This window comes from Pseudophryne corroboree, chromosome 4 (assembly GCF_028390025.1).
Source record: "Pseudophryne corroboree isolate aPseCor3 chromosome 4, aPseCor3.hap2, whole genome shotgun sequence".
Lineage (NCBI taxonomy): Eukaryota > Metazoa > Chordata > Amphibia > Anura > Myobatrachidae > Pseudophryne > Pseudophryne corroboree.
In genome coordinates, this window is record NC_086447.1 from 373,398,547 (window position 1) to 373,410,678 (window position 12,132).

The following is a 12,132-nucleotide window of genomic DNA, read 5'->3' on the forward strand; positions in this document are numbered from 1 at the left end:
AGACTTAACATAGTAAACTGCCATTAAGTGATGTTGGGGACCAGGGCACATGGTGCAGCAGAAGACAAAGTAGAACAAGCAATATATGTTATTTGGTGTAGTGAACGCTCACCTGTCCTTGGATATAGTAGCCCTGAGACGGATAGGGCAATTGTGAGGGTATCATCATCACCTGAGAACCAGCTGGGTACACATGGGCAGGAGGCACTGCACGGGCTGTTGAGCCACTCTGAACCCTGGTGGCGGTGCTAGGAGGCTGTGTCCTGCTTGGATAGTAATGCTGCAAGGACCAAAGAGAAAAAAAGAAAGAAAAAAAAGTCAGATACCTGCAAAGAATCCTCGTTTTCCACACATTCTCTTTTGTCCATAGCTATACAATGACATGGTCAGCCCACCTATCTGTGGCACGCAACTTCTCGTACTTAAATCCCTCTGGTTTCAACAATGTGAGGGTGATTCAACTGTTTTGCTGGTGGCGCTAATTAATGGGAACTCGATGTTGCAATTCAATAGTTGCTCCATCCAGACACAAGCGCTTCGAACAATCCTGCTCACCACCTCCTGATGTGGTGAACAGAAATGTGCGAAGAGTGTCCATGTTTGGGCAGCCAAACATGACGTGGCAAGTACTTTAGCTGGGAATAGGAGCTGTATGTGGTTAAACACAGTATAATTGGGCAAAGCAAGTGTGCCCCCCAACATATACAGTATATCTATAGCTAAATGGTTGAAGTGATTGCAAAGAAAGAATGGTAAAGGAAATATATTCGAGCTGAGCTTAACTTTCATGCACGTTTAATACAACAAAATGACTACAGCACATTTTATTCCCAAACACCTGAAAGATCTTTACGTATACTGTGCTTCGGGGATATTTTGCCATCAGTGAGACCAGTGCCTTCCCCAGACACCATCTGCACAGGATATATATGTGTACCGCAGTACAGCAATTAAATTGTGTAAGATAAGATGAAGCATTACCTGAATTGATCTGAATCCTGCCTGTTAGAAGCAGCAGCAGAAACAAAAAAGGAAGAAGCAGAGGGTGGAAGGAGACAAACGTGAAAAATTACCAAAGAAGGGGCCATCAAGAGATGAGTAAATGAGGGATAAAAGATGCAGATGAAAGGACAGACAGCCAGGACTGGAGATTCTAAATGCAAACATGTTAAATGATGTAGAGCACACAGTGGGCAAAGCTGGAGCCAGAAACAGACGGCAACATGACAAACCCAAATCTCAGAAGTACACAGAAAGGATTATTTTATTTTTTATTCAAAAGTGGGTTGTTGATCATAGCTCAAAATATGGTGTCCAAACCACAGCTTTTATGTCAAATGACCAGATGATCCCTTTTACCTGGGACGCTCATGAATTACACAGGGTCTGTGGCTGATTAAAACCAGCTGAAATGTAGGCTTGAAGTCAGCCAGCCACAGAACCTGTGTAATCAATGAGCGTCCCAGGTAAAAGGTCACTATTTTATGTTACTCAGCAGTGCAGGCCAAGAGGATGCCCAATTACTATATATGCACCATATGACATGACTAACAGAAAAGAAAATCTACGCTTAAGAGAATGTAAGAAAAATTTAAATTACGTATAACAGATTAAGTTAAGCCAAGCTTCTACAAGGAAAAGTGTAGACCTATACATCTCCTAGCAGGTGGCCCAATACAACAAGAGGTTTAGGAGCTATCAGAAATGCCTTTATGTAAATTATGCCTAATTGACACATATTTTTGCAATATTTTTAGCTCGAGTGAAAAGCTCGTCACAAATAAAATCTCTGCAAAAACTTTGCAATGATTGTTTTACAGCTATTGAACAAAATGACTAAGCTATTCCTAGCATCTTGTGACATTACAGCACTATTAGTAACAGGCCAACAGAAGACTGCTCTTAATTTGGCGTTAGAACATTTCACTGGTGTAAATTTAATGGGGCAGATTAATTTGTTTTGTGGACACAAACGCATTAGATGCCCACCGAGGCTATTCAATTGTTGCCTATTAGTACTGGGTTTAGCCGCACAACCTTGAAGTTTTAACACATTTCAGCTCACACCTCAGGAGGCTGGGAGATGAAATGTGTTTTGCCCGCTGCATGCGCATCTGAACAGAGCAACAACTGAACTGCTCCATTGGGCGCCATCTAGTGGCGGCCGGGGAGACCATCTATTGAATTCCCCCCAATATGCTTCAAAGATGACAAAATCAACAAAGATGCACTGCTGCGGCAAAGCAGGTGCAAGAGACTGGCTTTGTGTGCTTGTATGCACCTCCTAATAAACATTTGTTGTGATGTGAAATGAATGCCAAACCACAACAAACATGTATGGACTATATTTTCAGCGATAGATTAAAAAGTGCAATTATTCAAAAACATAAGATCTTCTCATTAACATGAAAAAAAGTTTGTGAAAAGCATGCCCTTTCCAAACAGTACTAAACGTAAAGAACAATTCTCATTCATGTTCAATAGATCACCTTTCAGTAAACATTGCCACTAGTGTGTAGGTCACCTACCTGTCGAGGTTGAGATTGTGTATTCATTTGTGGGGTCTGTGGAGGCCCGAACACCACAGGGGCCGTAGGTGCAGAGGGGTATGTTGACTGAAAAGGAAGATGGATAGAAATCAGGTAAATAATACAGATTATAGAATGCTCTCACTTTGCCAAGGGAAAAAAAAACCCACACAATATTATCTCAAATCACATTGGGTATTTTTTCAGTTTTTGAAGTATGGTTGCAGAAATCAGCTCTAAACGGCGATTTTTTTCTCCGAGATAGACGCGATGTGCCATTCCAAAACAGCACAGCGAATCCTCCGGTATCACAAGTCTCGTAAAGTCAGCACTACCGTAACTAGCAGATACATACATAGCTGGGTATAAGGGCGATGCTCGGTAACAAATCCTTCAAAAATGAATTCCCCCTTTATTGAGTTATCCCACGTCACTAAAGATGATCAGTCATAACTAAACCCTGAATTCCAAGAATCATACATTAAGCAATTGTACCCTTTCAGCGTCTTTTGATGTATTCTTACCCAAGTCCTCTGCCTGATAGTATTTGATAAAACACACTACCAATATAAACCATTACTAGCTTGACAGGCACTAGTTCATTAATAGTTTCTGCCACTTCTCCATATGGAAGCAGCGTTTTTGTATAAGGTTATGCACTTCACACTGTCAGAAAAACTGCTGTCCACACTAGAGAATAGCTGTGCTTCGTACTTAGTGGTGTACAGCAGCTACATATACTGACAGACTGTTAAAAAGGTCAAGTGGAGTGTGGCAAGGGGCAGATGGAACAAAAATAGAATTTTGGTAGTTTTTACCTGATAAATCATTCATTTTCTCTGAGCCCATTGGAGACACTGAAAACCATGGGTATAGAGTGAGCTGAGGCGTCTGGGCACCAAAGAGTTAAAACTTTGTCTAAGCAGCACAGGCTCCCCCTTTGCCTGCAGAAGCCACTTTTTCCATTGGTGCCACAGGAGTTCGGCATATTTTTTTCTGGCTGCCTTTAGAGACGCTAAAGTTATGGCGCTTACAACTATGGGCGGAATTCAATTTTCTTCCCACCGGTAAATGGCGCCCAATGGAGCTATGCAATTGTAGCTCCATTTAAGCGCAAATGGCTGCTGGCTTCTGCATTTCCGCTTGCACCCTTAATGGGTGGCAAGCTGAAATGTGCGAAGAGTGACCAGTTTGGGCGCCCAAACGTCACTTTGAGATCGGTCCAACACTTTGGTCGGGTTTAGTTGCTCTATAGGCGCGTTCAGTGTAATAACCACATATAACTGAATATTGCCTCTGCGATCTCCCATCACTTTAGACAGGAGATCGGGCACGATAATCAATTGAATACCACCCTGTATTGGGCGGCTGGTGGGGCAGTTGGCAATTATCTTGAATTTATATACCAGGTGTCTTGCCTTCGCAGAACACAACTAATGCCTGCCATGTAAATGGTACTTCCAAAGCTTAGAAAGTGTACCTGTGGGAGTCCAGGGGAAGGGGCAGTAGGGGGTCCTCCTATAGGCTGTGTGGTTTTGCTCATCTCATGTGCTGCTGCATAGGGTCCCCCACAGGGTCTATAAAGAAATTAAACATAATAAAGAGACCATCATTTATACACACAGAATAGACTACTGTACATGTTAAATAGCATTACACTCAGAAGTGAATGACAGGATAACAAAATGTGCAGTCAGCAGAAACCCCATAGTAATAACCTCCAAAGTTTTATTTTTCCTAAATACACATTTCCTGGGAAAAACTAAACTAGTACAAAATACACAAGAGCAAAAAAGGTAAAAAGTACAAGTTGAAAAAACCTGGCATATTATACAAAAGTATCCTGCCCAGAGAAAGGCCAGACAACCTACTGAACAGGGGAAGCCAAAAGATTCAGACAAAAAAAAAAAAATCTAAACACACCTATACTGATAATGTACTTCTTTAATGGCATCCGTACTATAGGTCGAAGGTCAAAAAGGTCAACAGTCAATAGGTTGGCCACTAATGGTCAACACGCATTAATTAGGTCGACTTGTAAAAGGTAGACCGTACAAATAGGTCGACAAGTTTTTTTGTTTGTTTTTTTAGTTTCATTTTTTTTCAACTTGTTCATACTACCATCCACATGGACTACAACTAAGAATAGTAACCTGGGCAGAGCACCTTGTCTGAAGCCTGAAGCTTACGAGCCATGCGATGGGACAGGGTACACTAAAGGGTTTTTTATTTCTGGCAGAAAGAGACAAAACACAAAAAAAAAAAAAAAAAGTGACACTTTCCTTGTTGCTCTTTTGACCTTTTCCACTGTCTACCTACTGCCTGTCAACCTTTGACCCCGTCTACCTTTTGCATGTTGACCATTTGGGTTGACATAAAGACTGTAGACCTTTTTAATGAGCTACACTATTATTTGATACCCAACTACACTCAATGAACATGCCAACACAATAAAGCTAGACGATGAAACACTGAAACTGCAGATTTCAACATACACAGTGGAAAAATGCAATTGTATATTGTGGCCACAGCTCCCATCTAAAGTGGCTGTCAGCTATTCAGTTGTTTTTGGGCGCCCAATATTTATTGTAGATTTGTGCCTGCAGCCTTCCAAAGTGCGAGCAGAAATCCAGTCAAAGTAGGGCTTTTGGGCACTTATCTTGCACTTTAGACTGGAGAAAATGCTTTACACAGCTAATCCGCTGCATTTTGGGCGCAACATCCGCAATAGTAATAAGCGGCCAAAAACAATTGAGTAGGTCATGGTCACTTTAGACAGGAGCTGTGGTTGCACAAAACAACTGATTTCCCCCTCTATGAATTCATACATTTGTTGCAGTTCCGAGCTCTAAAATCAGTTCAAACTGAGGGAATCACCACACCTTAACACTACTGACAGAAGACCTGTGCATATCGCACAAGTGGGCTATCTGAAGCTTCAGGTGCTGCAAGAGTGACCCTCTAAAAACCTCACATTGCCATTAATCTCAGTAATACGTAAATGTGGTACATTTATTCAAAGAAAAAGACACCTATCAGTAATAAGAATTTACTCACCGGTAATTCTATTTCTCGTAGTCCGTAGTGGATGCTGGGACTCCGTAAGGACCATGGGGAATAGCGGCTCCGCAGGAGACTGGGCACAACTATGAAGAAAGCTTTAGGTCTAACTGGTGTGCACTGGCTCCTCCCACTATGACCCTGCTCCAGACTTCAGTTAGGATACTGTGCCCGGAAGAGCTGACACAATAAGGAAGGATTTAGAATCCCGGGTAAGACTCATACCAGCCACACCAATCACACCGTATAACTCGTGATACAATACCCAGTTAACAGTATGACAACTGAGCCTCTCAACAGATGGCTCAACAATAACCCTTTAGTTAAACAATAACTATATACAAGTATTGCAGACAATCCGCACTTGGGATGGGTGCCCAGCATCCACTAAGGACTACGAGAAATAGAATTACCGGTGAGTAAATTCTTATTTTCTCTGACGTCCTAAGTGGATGCTGGGACTCCGTAAGGACCATGGGGATTATACCAAAGCTCCCAAACGGGCGGGAGAGTGCGGAGGACTCTGCAGCACCGAATGGGCAAACTCTAGGTCCTCCTCAGCCAGGGTGTCAAACTTGTAGAATTTAGCAAATGTGTTTGACCCCGACCAAGTAGCTGCTCGGCAAAGTTGTAAAGCCGAGACCCCTCGGGCAGCCGCCCAAGAAGAGCCCACCTTCCTCGTGGAATGGGCTTTTACTGATTTAGGATGCGGCAGTCCAGCCACAGAATGTGCAAGCTGAATCGTACTACAGATCCAGCGAGCAATAGTCTGCTTTGAAGCAGGTGCACCCAACTTGTTGGGCGCATACAGGATAAATAGCGAGTCAGTCTTTCTGACTCCAGCTGTCCTGGAAACATAGATTTTCAGGGCCCTGACTACATCCAACAACTTGGAAGCCTCCAAGTCTGTAGTAGCCGCAGGCACCACGATAGGTTGGTTCAGATGAAAAGCTGATACCACTTTAGGAAAAAACTGGGGACGAGTCCTCAATTCTGCCCTATCCATATGGAAAATCAGATAATAAGAATTTACTTACCGATAATTCTATTTCTCGGAGTCCGTAGTGGATGCTGGGGTTCCTGAAAGGACCATGGGGAATAGCGGCTCCGCAGGAGACAGGGCACAAAAAGTAAAGCTTTAGGATCAGGTGGTGTGCACTGGCTCCTCCCCCTATGACCCTCCTCCAAGCCTCAGTTAGGATACTGTGCCCGGACGAGCGTACACAATAAGGAAGGATTTATGAATCCCGGGTAAGACTCATACCAGCCACACCAATCACACTGTACAACCTGTGATCTGAACCCAGTTAACAGTATGATAACAGCGGAGCCTCTGAAAGATGGCTCACAACAATAATAACCCGATTTTTGTAACTATGTACAAGTATTGCAGATAATCCGCACTTGGGATGGGCGCCCAGCATCCACTACGGACTCCGAGAAATAGAATTATCGGTAAGTAAATTCTTATTTTCTCTATCGTCCTAGTGGATGCTGGGGTTCCTGAAAGGACCATGGGGATTATACCAACGCTCCCAAACGGGCGGGAGAGTGCGGATGACTCTGCAGCACCGAATGAGAGAACTCCAGGTCCTCCTTAGCCAGGTTATCAAATTTGTAGGATTTTACAAACGTGTTTGCCCCTGACTAAATAGCCGCTCGGCAAAGTTGTAAAGCCGAGACCCCTCGGGCAGCCGCCCAAGATGAGCCCACCTTCCTTGTGGAATGGGCATTTACATATTTTGGCTGTGGCAGGCCTGCCACAGAATTTGCAAGCTGAATTGTATTACACATCCAACTAGCAAAAGTCTGCTTAGAAGCAAGAGCACCCAGTTTGTTGGGTGCATACAGGATAACAGCAAGTCAGTTTTCCTGACTCCAGCCGTCCTGGAACCTATATTTTCAGGGCCCTGACCACATCTAGCAACTTGGAGTCCTCCAAGTCCCTAGTAGGCGCAAGACACCACAATAAGCTGGTTCAGGTGAAACACTGACACCACCTTAGGGAGAGAACTGGGGACGAGTCCGCAGCTCTGCCCTGTCCGAATGGACAAACAGATATGGGCTTTTTTGAGAAAAAAACCACCAATTTTACACTCGCCTGGTCCAGGCCAGGTCCAAGAGCATGTTCACTTTTCATGTGAGATGCTTCAAATCCACAGATTTGACTGGTTTTAAACCAATGTGTTTTGAGGAATCCCAGAACTACGTTGAGATCCCACAGTGCCACTGGAGGCACAAAAGGGGGTTGTATATGCAATACTCCCTTGACAAACTTCTGGACTTCAGGAACTGAAGCCAATTCTTTCTGGAAGAAAAATCGACAGGGCCGAAATTTGAACCTTAATGGACCCCAATTTGAGGCCCATAGACACCCCTGTTTGCAGGAAATGCAGGAATCGACCGAGTTGAAATTTCTTCGTGGGGCCTTCCTGGCCTCACACCACGCAACATATTTTCGCCACATGTGGTGATAATGTTGTGCGGTCACCTCCTTTCTGGCTTTGACCAGGGTAGGAATGACCTCTTCCTGAATGCCTTTTCCCTTAGGATCCGGCGTTCCACCGCCATGCCGTCAAACGCAGCTGCGGTAAGTCTTGGAACAGACATGGTACTTGCTGAAAAAAATCCCTTCTTAGCGGCAGAGGCCATAAGTCCTCTGTGAGCATCTCTTGAAGTTCCGGGTACCAAGTCCTTCTTGGCCAATCCGGAGCCATGAGTATAGTTCTTACTCCTCTACGTCTTATAATTCTCAGTACCTTAGGTATGAAAAGCTGAGGATGGAACACATACACCGACTGGTACACCCACGGTGTTACCAGAACGTCCACAGCTATTGCCTGAGGGTCTCTTAACCTGGCGCAATACCTGTCCCGTTTTTTGTTCAGACGGGACGCCATCATGTCCACCTTTGGTAATTCCCAACGGTTTACAATCATGTGGAAAACTTCCCCATGAAGTTCCCACTCTGCCGGGTGGAGGTCGTGCCTACTGAGGAAGTCTGCTTCCCAGTTTCCATTCCCGGAATGAAACACTGCTGACAGTGCTATCACATGATTTTCCGCCCAGCGAAAAGTCCTTGCAGTTTTTGCCACTGCCCTCCTGCTTCTTGTGCCGCCCTGTCTATTTACGTGGGCGACTGCCGTGATGTTTTATCCCACTGGATCAATACCGGCTGACCTTGAAGCAGAGGTCTTGCTAAGCGTAGAGCATTATAAATTTACCCTTAGCTATATTTATGTGGAGAAAAGTCTCCAGACTTGATCACACTCCCTGGAAATTTTTTCCTTGTGTGACTGCTCCCCAGCCTCTCGGGCTGGCCTTCGTGGTCACCAACATCCAAAACTGAATGCCGAATCTGCGGCCCTCTAGAAGATGAGCACTCTGTAACCACCACAGGAGAGACACCCTTGTCCTTGGATATAGGGTTATCCGCTGATGCATCTGAAGATGCGATCCGGACCACTTGTCCAGCAGATCCCACTGAAAAGTTCTTGCATGAAATCTGCCGACTGGAATTGCTTCGAAGGAAGTCACCATTTTTTTACCATGGCCCTTGTGCAATGATGCACTGATTTTAGGAGGTTCCTGACTAGCTCGGATAACTCCCTGGCTTTCTCTTCCGGGAGAAACACCTTTTTCTGGACTGTGTCCAGAATCATCCCTAAGCACAGGAGACTTGTTGTCGGGATCAGCTGCGAATTTGGAATATTTAGAATCCACCCCTGCTGTTGTAACAGTATCCGAGATAGTGCTACTCCGACCTCCAACTGTTCCCTGGACTTTGCCCTTATCAGGAGATCGTCCAAGTAAGGGATAATTAAGACGCCTTTTCTTCGAAGAAGAACCATCATTTCGGCCATTACCTTGGTAAAGACCCGGGGTGCCGTGGACAATCCAAACGGCAGCGTCTGAAACCGATAGTGACAGTTCTGTACCACGAACCTGAGGTACCCTTAGTGATAAGGGCAAATTTGGGACATGGAGGTAAGCATCCCTGATGTCTCGGGACACCATATAGTCCCCTTCTTCCCGGTTCGTTATCACTGCTCTGAGTGACTCCATCTTGATTTGAACCTTTGTAAGTGTTCAAATTTTTTTAGATTTAGAATAGGTCTCACCTAGCCTTCTGGCTTCAGTACCACAATATAGTGTGGAATAATACCCCTTTTCTTGTTGTAGGAGGGGTAATTTAATTATCACCTGCTGGGAATACAGCTCGTGAATTTTTTCCCATACTGCCTCCTTGTCGGAGGGAGACCTTGGTAAAGCAGACTTCAGGAGCCTGCGCAGGGGAAACGTCTCGACATTCCAATCTGTACCCCTGGGATACTACTTGTAGGATCCAGGGGTCCTGTACGGTCTCAGCGTCCTGCTGAGAGCTTGTCAGAAGCGGTGGAACGCTTCTGTTCCTGGGAATGGGCTGCCTGCTGCAGTCTTCTTCCCTTTCCTCTATCCCTGGGCAGATATGACTCTTATAGGGACGAAAGGACTGAAGCTGAAAAGACGGTGTCTTTTTCTGCAGAGATGTGACTTAGGGTAAAAACGGTGGATTTTCCAGCAGTTGCCGTGGCCACCAGGTCCGATGGACCGACCCCAAATAACTCCTCTTCCTTTATACGGCAATACACCTTTGTGCCGTTTGGAATCTGCATCACCTGACCACTGTCGTGTCCATAAACATCTTCTGGCAGATATGGACATCGCACTTACTCTTGATGCCAGAGTGCAAATATCCCTCTGTGCATCTCGCATATATAGAAATGCATCCTTTAAATGCTCTATAGTCAATAAAATACTGTCCCTGTCAAGGGTATCAATATTTTTAGTCAGGGAATCCGACCAAGCCACCCCAGCTCTGCACATCCAGGCTGAGGCGATCGCTGGTCGCAGTATAACACCAGTATGTGTGTATATACTTTTTATGATATTTTTCAGCCTCCTGTCAGCTGGCTCCTTGAGGACGGCCCTATCTATAGACGGTACCGCCACTTGTTCTGATAAGCGTGTGAGCGCCTTATCCACCCTAAGGGGTGTTTCCCAACGCGCCCTAACTTCTGGCGGGAAAGGGTATACCGCCCATATTTTCTATCGGGGGGAACCCACGCATCATCACACACTTCATTTAATTTATCTGATTCAGGAAAACTACGGTAGTTTTTTCACATCCCACATAATACCCTCTTTTGTGGTACTTGTAGTATCAGAAATATGTAACACCTCCTTCATTGCCCTTAACGTGTGGCCCTAATAAGGAATACGTTTGTTTATTCACCGTCGACACTGGATTCAGTGTCCCTGTCTGTGTCTGTGTCGACCGACTAAAGTAAACGGGCGTTTTAAAACCCCTGACTGTGTTTTTGAGACGTCTGGACCGGTACTAATTGTTTGTCGGCCGTCTCATGTCGTCAACCGACCTTGCCGCGTGTTGACATTATCACGTAATTCCCTAAATAAGCCATCCATTCCGGTGTCGACTCCCTAGAGAGTGACATCACCATTACAGGCAATTTCTCCGCCTCCTCACCAACATCGTCCTCATACATGTCGACACACACGTACCGACACACAGCACACACACAGGGAATGCTCTGATAGAGGACAGGACCTACTAGCCCTTTGGAGAGACAGAGGGAGAGTTTGCCAGCACACACCAAAAACGCTATAATTATATAGGGACAACCTTATATAAGTGTTTTCCCTTATAGCATCTTTTTTATATATTTCTAACGCCAAATTAGTGCCCCCCCTCTCTGTTTTAACCCTGTTTCTGTAGTGCAGTGCAGGGGAGAGCCTGGGAGCCTTCCCTCCAGCCTTTCTGTGAGGGAAAATGGCGCTGTGTGCTGAGGAGATAGGCCCCGCCCCTTTTTCGGCGGCCTCGTCTCCCGCTCTTAACGGATTCTGGCAGGGGTTAAATATCTCCATATAGCCCCCGGAGGCTATATGTGAGGTATTTTTAGCCAAAAATAGGTTTTCATTGCCTCCCAGGGCGCCCCCCTCCCAGCGCCCTGCACCCTCAGTGACTGCCGTGTGAAGTGTGCTGAGAGGAAATGGCGCACAGCTGCAGTGCTGTGCGCTACCTTAAGAAGACTGAGGAGTCTTCATGCCGCCGATTCTGGACCTTCTTCTTGTTTCAGCATCTGCAAGGGGGCTGGCGGTGAGGCTCCGGTGACCATCCAGGCTGTACCTGTGATCGTCCCTCTGGAGCTAATGTCCAGTAGCCAAAGAAGCCAATCCATCCTGCACGCAGGTGAGTTCACTTCTTCTCCCCTAAGTCCCTCGTTGCAGTGATCCTGTTGCCAGCAGGACTCACTGTAAAATAAAAAACCTAAGCTAAACTTTTCTAAGCAGCTCTTTAGGAGAGCCACCTAGATTGCACCCTTCTCGGCCGGGCACAAAAATCTAACTGAGGCTTGGAGGAGGGTCATAGGGGGAGGAGCCAGTGCACACCACCTGATCCTAAAGCTTTACTTTTTGTGCCCTGTCTCCTGCGGAGCCGCTATTCCCCATGGTCCTTTCAGGAACCCCAGCATCCACTAGGACG

The 12,132-nt window shown here is 45.5% G+C and overlaps 1 protein-coding gene across 7 annotated transcripts in view; it reads right to left on the reverse strand.

Moving 5' to 3' along the window:
- The window catches only part of EIF4G1 (eukaryotic translation initiation factor 4 gamma 1), a 214,652-nt gene that overhangs the window by 144,500 nt on the left and 58,020 nt on the right, over positions 1–12,132 (reverse strand). For 3 of the 7 annotated variants that reach the window (XM_063916613.1, XM_063916610.1, XM_063916612.1), the window contains exons 2-6: positions 4,009–4,105; positions 2,529–2,615; positions 982–1,002; positions 113–280; positions 1–3 (exon numbers count right to left, since the gene is read on the reverse strand). The exon at positions 1–3 is cut by the window's left edge and continues 106 nt beyond it. In XM_063916613.1, the coding sequence (XP_063772683.1) occupies positions 1–3; positions 113–280; positions 982–1,002; positions 2,529–2,615; positions 4,009–4,071 (342 nt within the window). In that variant the 5' untranslated portion in view covers positions 4,072–4,105. The remainder of the gene's footprint in view (positions 4–112; positions 281–981; positions 1,003–2,528; positions 2,616–4,008; positions 4,106–12,132) is intronic. The other 4 variants (XM_063916615.1, XM_063916614.1, XM_063916616.1 and 1 more) reach the window with 3 other exon arrangements.